The sequence below is a fragment of the Archocentrus centrarchus genome, chromosome 13 (genome assembly GCF_007364275.1).
Source record: "Archocentrus centrarchus isolate MPI-CPG fArcCen1 chromosome 13, fArcCen1, whole genome shotgun sequence".
NCBI classification, from domain to species: Eukaryota; Metazoa; Chordata; class Actinopteri; order Cichliformes; family Cichlidae; genus Archocentrus; species Archocentrus centrarchus.
The window spans coordinates 16,931,099-16,951,485 of NC_044358.1; the positions used below are offsets into that span (position 1 = coordinate 16,931,099).

At 42.1% G+C, this 20,387-nt stretch overlaps 1 protein-coding gene across 3 annotated transcripts in view; it reads right to left on the minus strand.

The window, feature by feature from the left end:
* Positions 1-762: 762 nt before the first annotated feature.
* Positions 763-20,387, minus strand: part of stard13b (StAR related lipid transfer domain containing 13b) — a 62,601-nt gene continuing 42,976 nt past the window's right edge. For all 3 annotated transcript variants that reach the window (XM_030744568.1, XM_030744570.1, XM_030744569.1), the window contains 13 exons: positions 10,124-10,195; positions 8,948-9,029; positions 6,676-6,739; positions 4,456-5,816; positions 4,189-4,359; positions 3,921-4,080; positions 3,634-3,832; positions 3,330-3,543; positions 2,785-2,899; positions 2,456-2,677; positions 2,121-2,338; positions 1,853-2,029; positions 763-1,697 (listed from right to left, as the gene is read on the minus strand). In XM_030744568.1, the coding sequence (XP_030600428.1) occupies positions 1,580-1,697; positions 1,853-2,029; positions 2,121-2,338; positions 2,456-2,677; positions 2,785-2,899; positions 3,330-3,543; positions 3,634-3,832; positions 3,921-4,080; positions 4,189-4,359; positions 4,456-5,816; positions 6,676-6,739; positions 8,948-9,029; positions 10,124-10,195 (3,173 nt within the window). In that variant the 3' untranslated portion in view covers positions 763-1,579. The remainder of the gene's footprint in view (positions 1,698-1,852; positions 2,030-2,120; positions 2,339-2,455; positions 2,678-2,784; positions 2,900-3,329; positions 3,544-3,633; positions 3,833-3,920; positions 4,081-4,188; positions 4,360-4,455; positions 5,817-6,675; positions 6,740-8,947; positions 9,030-10,123; positions 10,196-20,387) is intronic.

Consider the following 20,387-nt stretch of genomic DNA (forward strand, 5'->3'; position numbering starts at 1 on the left):
CCTCATGCTCAAATGCCAACTTAGTTTACAGACTGTGCTGAATGAAGCCCACAATTAGTCCTTAACTTTATTATTTTCTCGGATACTATTCTGTTGTAACATACCAATGTACCATTGAATCATTGTAAATCAGTTGCTCCTCTGCCAGCATTGTTGGGCCCCATTTAATAAGAACCACAAACCCTGCTGGAGCTCAACGGAGATCAGCGAAGGAGGTTTGAGTTTGCGCTCCACACACCAACAGCATCCACGGAAGTGACGCAGAAGATCATGTAAATACTGTCTTATGAGGTCTGCCACAGCAATCTGACCAGTACAGTTAAAAGGAAAAAATAAAATGCTGCCTCAGTCATTAATCTGCTGATAAGAAAGAGCCATCTAGTGGTAAAAACTGACAATCCGCCACGTTTATGAATTCAGCCCAAGTTATTCACTTACCATATAGTTTGTTCAGAGAATAATGAAACAGTCTTCATTCACTTTTCCAATCACGGTTGTGTTCACATTTTAAAAAACACTACATTTCAAATAAAGTGTCCTCCATTGTGGGCTGTTGGGAGTCACACGTTTCTTTCACACAGCCAGCAGAGGTCCCTCTCATTCCAGTTCAGAGTGAAGTGCGTTTTATTGTTTGCTGTGTGAACTTTTGTATACATGTGTATGGAATATGACACCCTTTATGTTAAATGTCCATAGCAAGTACTTAGCTGTTAATAGATCCCACGTACTCCTGAAAACAATTAGGAATCAGTGCACGCAGCATTTTGTCATTTTGATGGTTTTATTTTTAAAAAATTACGTTTTTGTACCTGACTGCACAATCCGGTACCCTAAAGCAGGTATGAGCAAGTCAAACCTTAAGTCGTTTTTTTCACAACCACTGAAGGTCAGTGTTTAACACAGTTCCACCCATTTCAAAATGGCAATAAAGAAGCAAAGTAAAACCAGCTTACAATTTTGTACCATGTGATTTACAGAACGACTGACACAGAAAAATGAATTAATATATGGGAAATTAACATATTTACTAATAACCCCTTCATACATACATACATACACACATATATATATATATATATATATATATATATACACACAAAATATACAATTTATTTGAATTTACAGTATATTCACACATATATACACTTGAGTGTACATCATAATAATTATAGCTTTAAATCTGAAACATATGCTTCCCAGAAGCACTTAAGAGCTTGAATGTCCTAGACATTGTAGATAATAGCAACAAAAATACAATAATATTATTAAAGATAATTATTAAAACATACAGGTTTAGCAACTTAAAGGTAAATAAAATAGTAATATCAATGATATTGGCAGGATAAATAATTTCCCAATGAATAATTATGCTCAGCACCTACAAGATGTCCTCCTCTGAAATTGTGCAAGTACAGAGGAGCTAGAAGTTATTTTCAGAGCATTTTGCACTAAAACAAACAAACAAACAATAAACTGTGCTTTTGTTCTAGAGTCCTGTCTGTGCGTTTGTGCCTGTTAGCAATGACTCAAAGGCTCAATCTTGATCTCAAGGCTGAGCAGACACAAGCAGCAAAGAACGTCAGATTTTGGTCTCTGGTCCGTCTGGGATTAGTGGCTGAAAGGAGTTGCGGATTCGGGCGGCTTCTGCAGCGCAAAGGTGGCCGAAGGCTTTGTTGTACCAATCTGGAGTCCGGCCCCTGAAATCAAAACAGGATATTCAATATGCTACAGCACACTGGCAGGAAGCATCACATAAATATTTTAGAAATGCAACTCAAATCATAAGAGAACAACCTTTCCTTTCAGCACTTTCTAAAAGAATCTTATGTAACAATCGCCTTATAGGACTTACTTCAAGTCCACTCTGCAGATGTGCGTTAGTCTGGACTTTCCTGAGCCACAGGGCTCAAGCAGGTAGTTGGACTCCAGGACTATAGCCCGTATCCCTCCTATAGGAGGACAGTCTTCATGCTCGATGGACACAGAAACCAGGGAACAAGCACCTTTGGGCAAGTCTGTCCTCCATGACCTTGAATACACAGAAAGAGACTGAGTGTTATCTAAAGAAATACAATTTTAAAAACAATCACATGTTGTGTTTCCTTTTCATCACCACTCACCTAAGAACTACAAAGTCCCTGCTGGGATGAGGGGGCATGCGGCTCAGGACGTACTGAAACACCTCTGTCTGCTTGTCCAGTGTCTCGCACACTTTCCACTGAAGGAGGTCCATATCCCACAGGTGGCGCTCTCGCAGCACCCGGTTCAACACCACAGATGGCGGCGCTTCCACCTCGACAGACACTCTCCAGCGTCTCAAAGGGTTCCCATCTCCCACCTGGATTACACACAACGACAAACCAAATTTGATTCTGTAAATAAAATAAGGATCATTTGCATGTATGACTATCTTTGAAATGTGCCAAATCAACACACTCAAATGAAGAAAACTGACCTTCTTATAGTAGAGCTCTGTGTTATCAGAGCTGCTGCATGACACCCAGTATTTGGATTTTTCCCGGGCCTCTTTGAGCAGGTTCTGAAGTCTCCCCTCCATATGCGTGTGGTATGTTCCATCATCATCTTCCAACTGCTTGCACAGCTCGTCAATTGTTGGTGCATGCAAGTCAGCCTCCACATATGAATTACGCGACTGAGTAACCATCTCATGAGGGATCTAATGGGTGTATAGAAGCATGAGGTAAGACTCAGCAAATAAAAACAGAGAAGATGTTGCATCCAGGCTTTAAATTCTTACTACATATTAAATGCAGGCTCTCGTACCTCAAAGAGACGGTTGCACTCTATGATCATGTGAGCAAGGCCCTGCGTCGCTGCTAAGTTCTCATTCAGATCCTTCTGGTCTGGTCTGCCAGTGGCATACTTCTTCTGCATGGCCCTGGAGATTACGAGGAGAGAAAACCCATTAGGCCAGCAGAGACTTCAGGTCAGCATCCCCACAAAACACAGTATATAAACCCGCCTTCCGCTCTGCAGGAAACCGCTTTGATCTCGTTAGCAACAACTTGGTAAATTAGAGAGCTTTGCTTTGTTTGTACACAGCATGATCTCATAAAACATTAAGCTCTAACAAGGGTAAAACTGGCCCAGAAAGAGAGTCATCTACTGCACCCCTGAGGGCTGAGCAAACTCTGTAACCCATTTTATGGTGATCTTTATGAAGCTGTGGGGGAGATAATCATGCAGGAGTTAATGCATGCATGTCTTCAACATTAATTTTTTGTAAGCATAGAACAGCAGGTAATGCTACTCAAGGCCAGAGACACCAAGTTAAGTGTAACACAAGAAAACAAAGAAAGAAAAAACACCTTGGTGAAAGATTGTCCTTCTTCATTATGTTGAGATGGAAGAGGGAGGGAGCCAGGCACACAGCAATATTCATGGGTGTCATCTGGTTCTCATCCACAGAGGAAGTGACATCGCTAAGGAAGCAGAGCAGCGTCTGCAGAACCTCTCGGTTTTCATCAGACATTAACATGATGGCTGCCTGGACAGCTTGCAACCTTTGGTCCTTTGGTACATCTGTGCATGTGAATAAAAGGATTTTTTTTTTAAATCATTTTTGCTTTACAGAGGTAGTGATAACGGAGAGAAAAGCAATCTTCCACTTACACTGGTAAATATGGAGGAAGGTCTCTCCCAGCTTGCTGGTGAGTAAGGGCTCAGGTAAATCCCTGAAGAATTGCTTCACCATGTCGGCCACATCATAGGCAGACTGATCCTCATAGTTCACATTGTCTGGAGAACTTTCATTCATCTGCCTCAGAGTTTGAATTCGAGACTTCACCCCCGATTTACGAAAAAGGCCCACCTGGAAGCAAAACGCTGCTATCAGATTAATTTTATATATGAAAATGGAAGGGATGTTCAGCCTGAGAGCACGGTATGCTGTCGCTGACCTGGTCAAGACACTGGCTCCTCAGGTAACGCAGGGCCTGCTGCAGGCCGAGGGGCAACGGCTGACCCGAACGCTGCACGTGCACAATGAGAGGAACGCTGAACACGTTCTTATCCTTGTAGTCTGGTACCTTCATTCTCTTCATAAACTTTGGCACTGACCTAGGAGAGACATCGAAACATCTTTTAAAACTTTCTCTGCCCCCCCACCCCCCAAAAAAATGTAATTAATCATGAATCAAACCAGACGAGGAGGTATGTTAGACTTACCAAGTCCAGCCATGTTTATTAGACATGGAGTACTTCTCCATGATTGCAGTCAGACACAGCAGTGAAAACTTCTGTAACAAACTCAGCTGACCTGCTGATTGGTTCGTAATCTGCAGGGATGCTCTTGAGTGACTTAGACGATTAGATATCTGAAAGCTGGGCCACCTTAACCTAATGCAACAAGAGATGAAAAGCAAAGAGGGTAAAATAAAAACAGAATTTATCTTCACATACTCGATTATATAGGCCCAGTCAGTTCAGTCTTACCTATTAGGTCTTGTGAGTGATGCACCCACTCCTGAGTCCCTCCTTTCCCTGAGCCTTGTAGAGTCTGTCTCTGCAAGTGATGCTTTGTCTCTGTCCCCGTCACTAGCCATGATCTGGCTTTCCATGACAGAATTTCCCTCAAAGTCCAAAGTAATCTGACTGGAGGACTGGAGCTCCACTGTATCATCCTTCCCATCATCGATCTCCACTATCCCCTCGCCTCCAGGTAACACATTTTTTGACCAGTGGTCCACTAACTGCTGTAGACCATTGACATGAAGCAAGATATCGTCCAGGTGTGGAAACATATCCTCCTTCTCCAGGTCTATCAGGTCTCCAGTGCTGGCATACAGATGTGAGCCAGGAACATTATCGTACACACTGATGCGGCTACCTCTGGAGGAGCACTGAGTGACAGGCCTCGTTTCCTTTCTGCAGGAAATTAAAGCGGAGTCGAGGTGCATGCTGCCAGTGTGCCAGTTAATTGAGGCCCCACCAGTTGGGGACAGGCTCTCTATAGACAATGCTTTGGGAAAGGTTCCTGGCTTGTGGTCTTTGGGAATGTGGACCACAAGATTTTCGTAAGAGCAGAATTCATTTCTGCGGTTTTGTTCTGCAACTTTATTCATTTGGGTACCTGAGAAGATGTCCATGTCCTCCAAATACATACCACTGCGCTTATAGTCAGCGCGGTGAGGCTTACGCTCTTTCAGGCTCGGTGTGCTGACAGTGCTGCCACCGGAATGGCTGCTACCCTCACTGCTGGAGTGGGATGGCAGAATTTTGTTGCACGGTGGTTCCGGAGCTCCACCGTCTCCATTTATGATGTCTTCACACCTCAGTTTCTTCAGGGCCTGGGCATCCTGCAGCACAGGAGAGCTGATTACCAGCATCTTACGGCCTTTTTCCAGAGTTCCTCGGGAGCTGAGTGCATCCATACGCTTTAGTAAGTCCTTGGCACGGGTACGGGTTGTTTTGCTGTGCTTGTCAAGTGGTGAGCTGAAGTGAGCAAATTCTTTGGGGATGTGAGGCATTGTGACAGAAGTCGAGTCTGGCATTGCTGCAGAGTCTGAACAGGTGCGGTTAGAACAGTCAGAGTCCTCTGTGCTGAGGGCCCGATGACCGCTGCCCCCGCTGCTCTCACTGTGCAAAGACGAGACCTCCGGCTCGCTGAGGTCCGTCAGAACACTCTCGCTGCTGGTGGTGGTTCTCAGAGGCACGCCATCCCTGGAGATCTCACCCTCTTTGTGATTTCCCAGCAGACTATCAATGTCCCGTAACCTGGACCAGCGCCGGCTGCTCCACTCAAAGGTCCATTTGTCACTAATAGCAAACAGGTCTTCTTCATCAGAGTCTTCGTTCTGGGAAAAGACAAATTATATTACTCTAATTACTCTGGCAGACATAATTTAATCTATGAATGCAACTGCTGCTATTTAGGTCTCATGGAAGCAACTATAGTAGTAAATAACTATCCACTGAAATAATAATAATAATAATCTAAAAGGCCATGCATGCAGCAACTTTGCTTACTCAACAAAAGGTCATTTGGATGTTTTTTCACTTTGTAGTGTGTGTGGAAAAAAATTTCACAACCTCAGATGGTTTGCTAAAACGTGTGTACTATCACACAAAATCTGTAGCAGAAAGAATATCTGCAGGCAACAAAAGGAGAATGTGTTTGCTAAGGACTAATAACATCATGCAATTAGCCAAAAAATTGTATAATACTGCATGTTTCCCTCAAGTTGAGGACTTTATTATTAACAGGCTGCATTCCAATGTGTGAACAAATAAGTAGTAATGGGAACGCTGCATAAAAAGACAAATCCAGGTTCTTTTTGTGTTGGAGCAGGAAGCACATAAAGCACAAGAGAATAATATTTGTCCAAATGTATTAACATTTCTCTTCAATAACTTAAAAATTAGTGATGACTAGTTTATTTTTTCCTTTCAATAGTTATATACAAAGTTTAATGGCTTAAAACAATCTTAAGTACAGAGAGAAAGCAAGTCAGACACTGAGCTCTTGGCAGAAAAAAATATAACCAATGAGTCATGAAGTGTTTAAAAAAAAAAAAAAAAAAAGACATCTCTTCCAGGTCTGGGAGGACGGTGCTTTCCCAAAATCCAAAATGCAGTTAATGTAATATTATATTCATTGTCACAGCATTCTTCGTGAAACAATCAACTGTGAAAGTAAAAGACTTTAACACTTACTTTCTTCTTTGGAAGAGACACATCGAGTTTCATAGAGGCGCACTTGTTTAGAGTGTTGAGTCGCCTGAAAGAGAAGCAGCCAAAGGATGAAAAACTGTTCTAAACAAACACGAGAAAGCACCACCAGGAAACGTCTCCAAACGAGCAGACTAGAAAAAGATCCGCTTCAGTTTTAAGTGTTAATCTGATCAGCGTCTGTTTCGGATGCACAGCCGGGGCCAGAGGGAAACTGAATTATCCATATAATTATACCTAAACCTAATGAACATCGGTAATTGTCAGCTGCTCTGTTCTTTAACTGACTGCGGTTTGAAGGGCTGACTGCTGCAGTCTGAACAAAGGTGAACTTGAGGTCAACTTTGCATTAACAAATTAATTAAAACTTTTCATCTGTATATGTTAATGCACAGCCAAATGAGTCTTGGAGGTCACCATGCACTCGGCGTGCTGATTGGGCACAGACGATTTAGAAAGACTGCCCTTAACATGGAGCGTGGAGTTTCTGTGATCTTTATAATCTATTTGTAAAGACTAATGTAAATTTCCATAACTTAGTTTTACAAAAAGAAGCAGTGGAATATTTTCAGTATCTCTAATAAACAGCACAGACTAAGCCTTTAAGTGTGTCCTCAGTGATTACAGTTTACAAGAGTTTGTGGGTGTGCCAAATGGAATTTACAGTATACTGTATAACAGCACTGAGAGCCGAAAATGAACCGACCGCTGCACATGGAAAAAATGACGACATACGAAAAACACACTCTGGCTAAACCGAGTGTTGGCCGTAGACAGAGAAACAAATGTGCGGTAAGATAATCACAAGCTTTAACGGCTCCACGTACTGCTAACAGACTTTTTTTTTAACCCACTGACGGTATTGTTCTGTGACAGTAAAAGGCCTCGAAGCATTCTCCAGTGTTACAGAAGGGGCTAGTTAAACAAGACGTTCCCATGATTGTTACTGTAGATAGTGGAGCACTGAGGAGAGGATCTCTAAGCTGGGGGGGGCCCTTTATACCGCAGGCCTCAGGAGCTTTGAATGTGGTTACTAAGAAAAAGAAAAAAAAAAAAGGCTGCTTAGTAAGGGATCAGAGAGCACTCATATATAGATAATATCCATTTGTTTCAGTTCAGTCACAAGATGAAAGGCAGTTGTTTATTTTTGCACACAAGCCTGACAATAAAGCCATCCCAATGTTACCATAGAGATGGAGGGAAGTCGCGGACAAAAAAAGATCACGTTAGAGGCGGAACTGTTTCCAATTGTCTCGTATTTATCCCGTGGCTAGTTTGGAATTTCGATGAGTTGCTTTGGGGTTGTTTAGAGTCACAGTATATTGAGCTGTGCACGGCACCCCTCACGTTCCTCCTGCTTCCCCTCTTGGGATGGTTGCCATAGTTACTGTGGTAGCCTGAGTGCTGTTTTCATCTTGGCTCGAAAAAGTACATGCGCCGTCTCACCCTGCAAGAACGTTATGTGTAACCACCAGCTGTTGGCTGAGTGTGCGTTTGTATTCTTTATACTCGCTGGCAAACCGGGAAAATCATAAATAGTGTTTGTGTGTAGTCAGGTTAGATGAAAGGAAGAAGATTCTCATCAGTGCTCTTGCAACTGAAGGATTTAGTAAAGCTGTAAGAGGCATAAAATGTAGGAAAGGCTAAAAAAGAAACAAACCCACGAGAGTTTAAAAATAGACTGCATCCTCTTAGAATGCTAAAAACAGGTCAGTGATCACATCGGGCTTCACACAAGAGTAAAGCATCACTCTCCCCGGCTGGATAACCATATCCTTCTACCTAACATGGACTTTTTGGTCCTAATTTATGTTATATACATGGCCAAAGTCTCCGTTTGTCCATTTTGGAGCCATCATATCAGTTTGAGCTAATAAAGATCTGTAACCACTGATTTAATAAACGAAAAAATAAATATAACAGCAAGTGTGTGGGAAAAAAAATCTTTATACACAAGACAAAAAGTTAAGACAAATAACTTTATATGGGGCATCTAACAGAAATAGTGACTCCAATGGTGTAGTGGTTAACACACGCCAAAGGTTGCTGGTTCAATTCCAGCTGGAGACGCAGATCCCCCTTTGGGGTTGTGTCAGGAAGGACATCTGGTGCCAAATCAAACATGCGAAGATACCCACTGTGGCGAGGGAGCAGCTGAAAGCAGCTTCTTCACGGGGCTTCTAACACAGCTCCACCGCCGTGTTTTCTAACGTAGTTATTTCACACATGAAGCTATAAATATCTGATATCTGGTTACCTGCACAGCGGTTCCACGAGATCTTTGTCCAAAAAGTCATGATCTCTTTTCACAGGAGTAATGTCAATGGGGAACTGGGAATCTGGAGAGAAAAAAAATCAATACAAAAAATATTAATTAGAGAAAGAGGCAGTATTGAAATCCCCCCTTGACATTTTAGCAGTGTTCTTGGATATGATGAATGGAAAGAGAGATGGGGAAACCACATTTTTTCCAGAAGTACACTGAAAGCCGGGAGACCATCAAACTTGTTTTGCATGTGATGCTAATGGGCACAGACAGAATTTGTCCAAATAACAGCGTTCAGGCTTGTGTGCACATTACGTCTTGCTCTGGGTATGAGCTTCCTCTTACATAACTTAAGAGGGCGACTCGAACATTCCGCTGCATTGATGTCAAGTTGTTGACTTCGTATGAAAAGCAGAAGCTGCTCGGTCTGATTTTAAAGCTGAGCAAATATTCAGATAAACTGCAGTCGGGGCTTTGAAAAATATCAATAGTTTCAATCATTGAGAGAATTTCTAATGCACAATCCCAATATTAGAATAAATCATGCTAACTTATTATTCCCTCAAACAGCATTGTCTGTATCCATTGCTGAAGTCCAGCTACTATCTATAATCTGTCAGGAAACAAATATATTGCACCACAGCACATAAAAAGTCTGGCCCCAACGCAGAGATCTGTGGGAGTATAGCTACTTTAAGCTCTGATAAAACCCAGTTCTTCCCATGACTTTAGTCTTTAAGCACAGAAGACATGTTTATGTAGTAATCGCAGCTTGGAAAAGATTAGACTTTAAAAGCAGCTGAATTTTCCGCTTGTTTTGCTGTGTCTGGGGATCCGAGTGCAGTCCAAGCTCCGAGGCTTCCTGAGAACAGTGGTGTAAATGAGGCGCACTATGCAGCCCATGAATACATGGTTTTGTGTACAGTGTTGGGGGCAGACCAGATGACAGTGTGTACCATTATTCACTCATCGGCTTGCGAGTCCATGTTCAATCAAAAACACTGTTCTATTTAGGGAAATACCTAAAATAAAAATGCAATTTTTAGTTCATTACAGAAGCCTTCTATTGGTGTTCTCCTTCATTAATCTCTTCCCTTTAATGCCAACATTTCTGCCCTTTGTGATGAATGTGTGGAGGAGTTTACTGAGGGTTTTCTTTTATTATACCTTCAAAGAGCTGAGCATACTGGGGAAATCCTGCTGCCCGCAGCCAGTCGCACGCCTCTTTGGCCTCAATTTCTGAAATACAAGAAATTGCATTGTTTGAGATTAAAAAGTAAAACTGAAATCACATCGGGCGAGTTAGTTTTCATTTTGACTAAATCACTGGAACTTGAAATGAAACAGCTAAACCCACCCTGCACTTTTCCCCAACACATTTAAGGTTGGACAGACAGTGGATCTGGATAAATCCCATGTATAAACCACACAGTGACAAAAGGTAAACAGGGTAAAAGGATCCTTATCAGCACTCTGGGCATCATTAATAGTGTCCAAGCAAGCAAACAAGCTGAGTTTCTGATAGTCGGGATCATAAACTGGTCCCGATGACCTACAGCAGCCTGCAGGCTTCAGAGCCGCTGATGACAAGAAGAGGAAACAGACCGTTGGCGCCTTTCCATTAATGCTAATAGAGTTGGGCGACATTTACCGCCTACACAAGACATGCTGCTCCAACAAACAGGCTGCTTTACATTAGGGAAGGAAATGTAAAACTGTGTTCAATGAGCAGAAGAAATGCTAAAAATTTTTTAAAAAATGCCCATTTGTCTTCACTGCAGATCTGATTTGCTTTGTTTATTACAGTTTTCTATAAAAACAAACATATACCTTAATGCTTTTAAATTGCTGGCTCTCCTTTTAAATGCATTTAGTTTGTTTTCACTAAACAATTAAAAAAATAACTGAGCAACTTACTGGAAGATTAATCTATGATGGAAATGATCACAGTTTCAAAATTTTAAAGAATCTTCAAAAGCAACACACAAGCAAGCAATGACTGACATCATTTAGCAGCGGCGGTAAGTCACTCCACAGGTACAAAAGTCCACATTTTGAGAATTAGAAATTAAAGTGCCTCTGTGGTAAATTATTTAACATAAAAAATATAAAGCACAGATTTTATATCTACCTATATCTCTATAATAAACAGTTCTTACCAGCTTCACAGGGATTTTTAAAGCCACACTGCTGATAAATATTCCACTGGCAAATGTCTCAAACACAAATGCTGCTCTTTAATAAGCTTTGAAGAAGAATTAAGACTGTAAACATCACACATCCAGGAATAATTATCCATGAGCTGCACCAGTGGGTAACAAGCAGCTCTCCCATCACATATCTGAGGTCTCGTTTTCAGTCCCCGTCTGTGCCCGACACACTACGACTGAAACATTAAACACCGTCCTTCATCGCACTGTACTGCATAATTACAGCAACTGTATTGTTACACTGAAGACGGAGCTATCTGACATTTTTCAGATGTGATCCAGGACTCACCAGTGCTGCTTTACTTGTTTTCCATCCAGAAATCAATAAAAAGTGACTTTGGTCAGGCAACTGAATAAATATTAACAGTTCTCTCTGTCCTTGGATGACAAAAAAAAAAAAAAAAAAAAGGTCTACTGTTTACCCCTTTAACCAGCAGTTAAGTCAACATGTGTAGGCGGCCAGGAACCATCCTGCTCTGTTCCCACCTGTATCAGCAGGAGCTAAAGGTTTTCTGAGCAGCTAGCCTTCCCTCTCAGGGGGATAATATCAGGCCTGTATTATTCAACTGTAGCTCATAGTGAGAACGCTGCCAGGTCCTCTGGTGTCCCACAGCCACAGGTTGGACCACTGGGAGCAAGTAACACGAGCTGGGAATTCCTCTCTGTTTGGCATTCTGTAACACGATACTGAGACATTCTGTCCTCTCATCCTCGCTCTGAGGAAATCTCTTGCGGATAAAAGGCTGGATGGGCATCGGGCCAAAAAATGAGAACCTGTGTTTTCCCTCCACAGCCGCAGCTTTAAAACTGTGTACAGTATGAAATTACAGTTTCACAAAGAGATGAAACCCGATTTGGCTGTGACACAATAGCCCTGAATGTCAAAAGCTGTGTACAACTTAAGTATCTGTGGCAAGCGAGGGCGCCTCCTTCCTTTACTGTTCTCTTTATGCACCATTACAAAAAACATTTAAAAAAAAACTTGTTATGCAATTCACTGCATGGGTATGATATGTGACATAATGCAAAATTTAGATTTATTTTTTTTTATCCTGAGCTGCATCCCTCTGACAACCTTTATGACTAACAGTAATCTTCTCCCTTTCATTCTCTTGTAAAAAAAAAAAAAAAAAAAAGGAACAGATTCATTCATTATTGTGAGTAAAAACAAACAATCATCATCATCATCATCACTGAAGCATCTGTCTTAATATGCCTCCTCTTCAAAACACTTGAATCAACTAACGCTGAGGTTTCCTGCCAGTAACAAATTATCGTGTACTCACGGGACGTTTTCATCATACAGCCAGAGCGGTTCATATATCCGTCAAATCTTAAGAGTCTCTCAGCGTGTCAGAGCATCTTCATTCCCACGCTGAGGCGCATTCCTGCTCTCTCCCTCTGTCTTAACACCGCTTGCAGTTGGAACTCAGATCCACAGCTCCTTCTTTTCCCCCCTTTCTCTTTCTGTCTACCCCCAACCACCATGTGCCTGTCCCAACACTAAATCTCTCCTTCAACCCACCCCTTTCTGTGGCAGACTTGTGAACACTCACCCCCGTCTTCTTCCCCTTCAGCTCCCGGTGCCCGACCCTCCTACCCGGCTCTGCCCACCACAACTCTTTTATACCTCACTCAGCACATTTTTGGCAAACATATAAGCTGCAGCCGACAGCGAGGATTGCCTCCGAATCCTTGGACTCGCTTCTATTTTGAGGACTTTGTCTTTAAACATTAAGAAATGGTTCCCATTTCTCTGTTCTCAGTAAATCTTTTAAACAGATCACACGAGGTTGACTTTTACAGTTTTTGCGAAACTTGATCCAAGACGTGTTAAAAGTGATGTGGGAAAAGTTTAACTTAAACAAACAAAAAAAGGGGAAGAATGGTTTGTACAGAGTCCAGATGTTGCTACAGCAGGTCAGTGAAATGGAAAAAAACCGTAGGCAGCTGAACTCTGGGAAAACCATGACATAAACTGTCAGCAGTCAGCAGCAGTGAATCATGCTGAGCCACTTGACTCACAAGACTCTGCCCTAACATCATCGCAGCAGTGATAAATATTAATCTGTTTCACCTCTTTGTCTGAAGCAAAATAAAGTTCCCTGATGTGGGAACAAGAATCTAAGACATGATCCCAAAATAAAATACATTTTGCACTTAAAGGGGCATCAAAACACTCTGAAATAAGCAACAAGTCTGCTCGATGTATCTAAGATTTCAAGGTAAATCTTTTAAAGGGAATGTTTCTATAAATCAAATCCAAGAATTCATAAGGACTGGACTGACTGTACAATACATCAACACAGCCTAATTTGATATTATGCTGTAAAAGATTAAATCCCCGCACTCATGATTTATGAGGGAAATCTATTGGTTTAATATGCGGATAAGGCACTTTAAAATTATCAGGGTTTTCCGTGGCTCTGCGATTACGTAAGGATACCATATCCATCCATAATTTCCTATCATGTGAGTAGAATTCCAGATGTAGTCTGCTTGCCCTCTTGCCTGCCTCGCTGTGACACTTCTGCCATTTCCTCTGCTGGTCTTCTGGGGCCGGGACCGGGTATAAAGCTCAGAATGACAGAGGCGGTGCACTTTAGTTACCTCGATAAATCATTTAACTGCGAAGACACTAAGAGCATAGCAGAACTTTAAAACACTCAAACAAACTGGTTAAATGTACTATCTGTGTATGCCCCCACAAATGTGCCTCCCCCACATTTCGGTGCCACAGAATGAATCAGCCAGACAAGTCAGACTGTAACTGAGTACCGAGACTGTCTATAGGAACACCTGGAGAATGACAAACAAACCAGCTATATGGAAAGAAAAGATTCCACTAGAAGGTGTCGTCATGCTGGGAGGCACAGAGGTGAGGCCTCTCCTCTCCTTTATGATGCTAATTGCATACAGACACCCACTCACTGTGAGGAGTCAGCTAAGACTAGACAGACAGCCAGGGGAAACACACTGCCCCTTTCCGAGTCTGCAACAAAACCACAACAATCTGATGGTTCATGCTGAAAATAGCCTTAAATTCCTTCTGTCTCACAGTTTGTGCGTGGGGGAGAAAACAGGAAGCACAAAAAAAAAAAGGATAGCCAAAGGTGAATGCGATGCCTCCCTCTAAAGCGAAGTCACAGAAGAGTTTGAGGAAATGCTTGCAATTCACAAGGTGGATTAATAGTGCAGTGCCCCATTCAATTCACTTAATGCCGTGGGAATAAAGCCTTCCTATTTTCAATAGAAGGTCTTAATTAACAAAGCTCTACATGTCCTTCAGACTCCAATATCCTCAGCACAATGTGCTACAGCGAAACAGGAGGTGGCACTGCTTAATATCACAACAGGTCCTGAGTTTATAACATTGACATTATTGATAAAGTGGCGACATTGACAGTGAAATAAAGAACAATGATCAAATCTAAGAGTTTTTTTTTCTCTCTGTTACTGAATAACAACAGAGTACCTTTGCAGATTTGACTTTGTTCTCGATTGGCACATGAGCTGGCTGGCTCCACAGGCCAAGTAATTACAGAGAGCCAGTGTTGAATCATCCAGGGACCTCCACCCCCTCATTTGATCCTGCGGGGTATACAGGGGGCCTGTTATCCCGCGGTCGGCACAGGATGCAGGTTTAAAATGATCAGCTTTTGGCTGTGTTGCTAAGACACCAAAGCAAAATGTCCCCAAATACAAATGAGCTGTGCAAATCTTGGGCCAACTTCTGCCCTGTGGTCCACGCTGACCTGTGGAGAGATGCTTTCAACGGCCCGCAGGTCTCCTGTAACAAAGTGGATAAAGCAAATCTCGGTGCCTCCTGGAGGACAGAGACTTTAGGACAATCACAGTGTGAGCCCTGGTGCCGAGGAGGCATTAGCATTCAGAACCTGTGTAAGTGCAAAGTTTCACAGAGATTCACAATTCACGTTCATGCATCACAGACCAACTTTTTCAATCTTCATCATCACTTCTTCTTCATTTCTGTTAAAAGTCATAAACCGTAGTATTTTTAATGACTCCACTGGTGAGAGATGAAGTCCACCTTTCATTTCTCAACACACACACACACACACACACACACACACACACACACACACACACACACACACACACACACACACACACACACACACACACACACACACACACACACACAGCAATAGCTTATTGATTTTGAAAGTAAATAACTACGTGAGCTAGGGAGCTGCTGTTGTTGACCATTGCCAAAGCCTGCTGGGTCAAAAGTCATGTGGGCTGTGTTTTCTCTTGAGGTCCTGCACTGAATTTAAACAAGAGCGGCACAGCTGTGGTAACACTCTCCTTCACCTCTGAAGGACACCCAGAGAGAAGGTTCTTTCATCTTCAGGGGAAACAACCTATCAGCTCTATCTCTCTCTCTCCATCCGTATTGCCTTTTGTCTGGAAACAGTCAGTACAACCTTTTCAGCATTCACAAGCTACTAATGATAATACAATGCACAGCGAAAACAATGAAATACCAAGACGCTAATTCACACACACCCCCTCATTCCTGTGCAGTGTCGGTTACCAGCAGTCTGGTAATCAGAGCCGAAGCTGATTCATTTCTTTTAAAAAGGTCCAGTAAAACCCCAGCTTTGAAAATCATGTGGGATCAGCATGATGCACGATGTAAAATAATTACTGATTGTTTCTAAAAGAAAACATCGCTTCAAGCTCCAAGTCAACAGTCACAGAAAGAAAAGGGAAAGATTTTCAGAATCACTGTTTGGTGCTGCCACAAACAGCCTTTCTGAAGGATTTACAGATGATTCCAGACACAAACTGTAAACTGATAACCGTCCCTGCTGGCTGGGACTCAAAGCCAGAAGTCAAATAATTGGGTATGATGTCGGGGGGGCCACGTGGCCTCTGAACAAGCCAAGTTTTCAAAGTTCAAACTGTTAACTCGACAGTGTTTTCAGGCAGCTCGTTACAGCGTCTCACATTTGCTCCGTTTTGAGAAAATGTTCTAACGGTCACGTGCTGAATCCCCGGGGTCGCTTTGCAAACAGCAAAAAAAAAAAAAAGCTGAGGGAAGTGTCAAGTGTACTTCAGCTTCACAGACAGGTGTTCTGCTTCTTCCCCTTTGGTCACACTGCAGGATACTTTGGCACAGGACTTCAAACTGACACTTAAACAGAAGTGTCCTTTACTACAAAAGGGACCTTTGACCGCGAACCTCAAGGAAGGAGGAGGCGACGCAGTAATTTCCAGATCCCCATGCACCTCCACTTTACTGCCAACAGCTCTGAATGGAGGAGAAATCAATCAGTAGAGCTCTCTGTGAAATACATACCTCAGCAACTTCCAAGACACAATGCGTAAGCTAAACACTTCCAGACACTGCGGTGGAGCCATGTTCCCATGCATATTAAAGTGTTCGGAAAACCGTCTTGAAGGGCCTTTTAAAGGATTTGCTTTCTTTGGTGATAAAACGATCAGCTCTGGCTTTTGCAGATTTCCTTCTTCATTTCATGCAGCCATACATCCCTGAAAGCCTAGACTATTTCTTCAATCCACAGTGATCTTTACTGATTATTCAGCGCTCTAGTTTTCAGATGAACTCTGTCAACGGTTAAGTAACACAGTGCAAAATTAATAATGTGGGCTCAGCAGTAATAACACACACCATTTTTTTTTAAATTGTTGATTCCCCCCCTCATGTCGATATAGGAAGCATAGCTTGTTGAAACAGATCCTGGAGGGGTATTGTACCTGTGGACATCTGTGCTCCCTGCAGTCCAGATGTAAGGCCTTAAAAGTCATTCTCTGAGCCTATCTTTCCCCGAGCTCCACTTTCTGTTCACCAACATCTCCTTGGAGCTGTCTGCCCCTCCCCTCTTTCCTCTCTCAGCAAGACTCCTGTCAGGGCTTTTCTCGTTGTCTCCCTCTTCCTCGTCTCTTACGCCAGCTCTGTTACAGTTGGTTCCTACAGTTTCCCATGTGGTCATGTAGTTAAATGTAACTCTTTTGTCCTACAAACAAGTGCTTATACAGCAGGGCTTTGATGCATCCCGATTTAAAGTCCATACATGTCTTCTTTTATGTAAAACTCTGTAGGCTGCATGCCTCGTCGTGTCATGGTGACTTCTCACTCGGTGGTGTGGATGTAATTCTTCCTTCTCTCTGACAGTCTATGTAAACACTGTAATTTGGTTTTCCAGTGATGCCCTAGCTAAAGCAGGACTGAGAATTACTGACAAACACTCAGCCAGATGATGTAAAATCTTGACAGTAACATGGAAAAAGAATTACTGGAAGCTTTGTAACTCATGTTCTGTAAAGTTGTGGCACCCACACAGTTTGAAAATCTTTTGCTCAGATGCTAAACTGTATAACGTAACACATGACATGTAATTAGAGAAGAGAAAATACGAGGGGGGAAAAAACATCCTGAAGAAACTTTTCTGAAGTCAAGATCCTGCACAGCTCCATTAGGTCCTCCTTCCTCTCATTTGGAAAGGTTCCCAGAGGGCACTATGTGGGGTTCCCTCCTTCTCTGGGAATGGCCTCAGAGAGTCAGAGGGTAGAGAGGGGGCCAATGTCAGAGCAAGGGCCCCTACCGTGAGAAAGCCCTCTCAGGACCACCACAATAAAAGCATGGAGCATCCCTAGGGACGCTGGTCCTAATTAACAACTTCAAAGCGAGTGGCCACAAGATTTCCTTAGGAGCCTCGAAGCACTCATGGAACAGGCTTGTAAGTGGCAGCAGAGAGGATCACACTGTCAGCACGAGTTGTTGTGTATGATGAGGTGCAGCTTAACTTGCCGAGGCCGCCAGTCACCCATAGACAGAGTTAGTTAAAGTTAGTCAGAGCATTCATACTTTTACCCTCATGCACACCGAACAATAACTTAAAAATGTAAAACCGTTCTTTCGGCTCCGTCGGGGCCGAACAGCCTATAAAGAGGAGAGACGGCGGCTGAATGTCTGTGACCTGGTTGCACGCTGCTTTTACACTTCTGTCACTTTTTCCAGCTATGACTTGTAATGCACATTTCTAACACAAGAGGTCAGTCAAGTGCTAAACTCTGGCACTGAGAGGAAAACGTGTGTTAATCAACAAATTATTTTGGACTGTGTAAAACATAGTTAACTATATATATTATCACATTCATACAAAATACATTTTTATATAAGCAAATGTGGAAATTTCAGGTCAGATCCCTACAGACAATAAGTCTGATATTTGCTGTAAAAACACTGCAGGATTTTTTTTTTCCTCAGTGTCATGTGGAATATGAAACATCTGAGCAGTTTTCCAAAGCACTTTTGTTAATATGTGACTTTCTGTTCCTGTTACAGTGCAGCCAAGGCATTTCTTCAATCTGGACTTAGTAAATGATTAGCTCTGCACATGTGGCAGCTGTCAGCCACAACTGATTCACACACAGGAGAAGGAGCTTACAGAGGGTATATGAGCTCAGTCTGCCAGATACAGGCAGACAGTGGAAATCTGCAGAAGACCTTTATAAATGTGACCTTTACTAACCAGAGTTTGATTGGATGAGCCGGTTTGTTCCTGGATGTTATAAGAGTCTTAAATCATTCACTTGTTTTTTATCAACAAAGCAAGAAATTTCCAATAACTAACAAACTGTTGGTACATTCTGACTTCAGGAACAGAGGAATATACAACAAGAACCACTCAGAGCTGTTAATATTGTATTTGTGATCTGTTATTTAGCACTGGATACATATATGAAAACAAAAACTGCTAAATAGAATTTACAATAAAAAGTATAACAACTGGAATATTTATTTTCTAAAATTATTATCCTGTTGAGCATCACCCTATCAATACACCTTGGACAGAACAGAACCAACACATTGTTTGAAATGTTCACACACACAGCAGTACAGAGGAAGAACATCAGCATGTGCCCAAAGCTTTGTACATCCAATATCTACACTTTAACTGTAATTTTTAACCGTTGCACCAACTGTTTTGCAAGGATTTCAACATACTTTTCTGTAAACAGGAAGTTATACAGTACATGCAACACTGCTGTGTCACATCCAATTAACACGTGGAAAAGAGAACAGACGACTCTTTGCTTACACCCTGGATTTATTTCACATTTTTCCTCATGTAAGCAGCTTCGCCTGTGCCCTGCATTACAGCATCAGTGAAAACTGTCTGCTTAAAGCATATATATCACATTTTTTTTCAAGTGTAAACACACCAAATGCTCAGACTTAATTAGAAATAGCATGTAGTATGGATTAGGACGCAGCAATGGCCGAACCATTACACAGCCGTGATTCTTTCAACTGAATGTAGTAATCATCCAGGAGAACAAAGTGCGACAGTACAAGCCATAGATTTCATTATCTGAAGTGAGATGACTGTAATGTTGGATGTAGACAACCAGCTAAGCACATTGTCAAAATTACTTTTCCCTCCCCGTCAGCTTTATTTACTGCCCCCTTAAGGCAGCAATCAAAATCTGCACAGCAATCTCAACTACAGCCCAGACACTCATGAATAAAAGATAAACTGGACTCATAGGAGCGAAGTTAACAGTGTGCGAGGCTGCATCTTGACATATAATCAAACTTCCATTTGAAAGAAGGAGCAGTTATATTTGTTTCACACTCAGTTCATCAAAAGTGGCACATGTTGTAGCAGACCGCTGATGAATAATGCAGTACTTTGCAGAGGAGTCTTGAGAGGGACAGGGCATGGTCTCACTGGATTCCTTACTTTGAAGAGCCCCTTCTGCTGATACAACCTCTCAAAAGGCAGAACAATGCAAACCCACTTCCAATGCAGTTTTCAAACAATCCAGTCAGAGGAAGAACAGAGGACAGACAGTACAGCTTGTCCTCTTAACAGGCTCAAGGGTCCCTGTCTTCGCTGTGCTAACTACTTAAAAATCTGCGAGCGTTACACACATTATCCCACTCAAACATTTATGCCGCAGTAACTTTTCTCTTTTAGTCATTTAAACACTGCAGAAAATATAAATATATGTGTTTATAAGACAAAATGGCAGTTAAATTTCATAAAATAACAGGTAACTGCGTACATACTAGTGTGAATACTGCTGTGTGACAGCATAAGTACACATGTGGGTGACAGCACAATAAAGACAGGACATACCAGATATTTACTGGATACAGACAGATTCACTGACACACACACAGCTGCTACTCTTGTGTCATTTTAAAAAACAAGTACATTGTC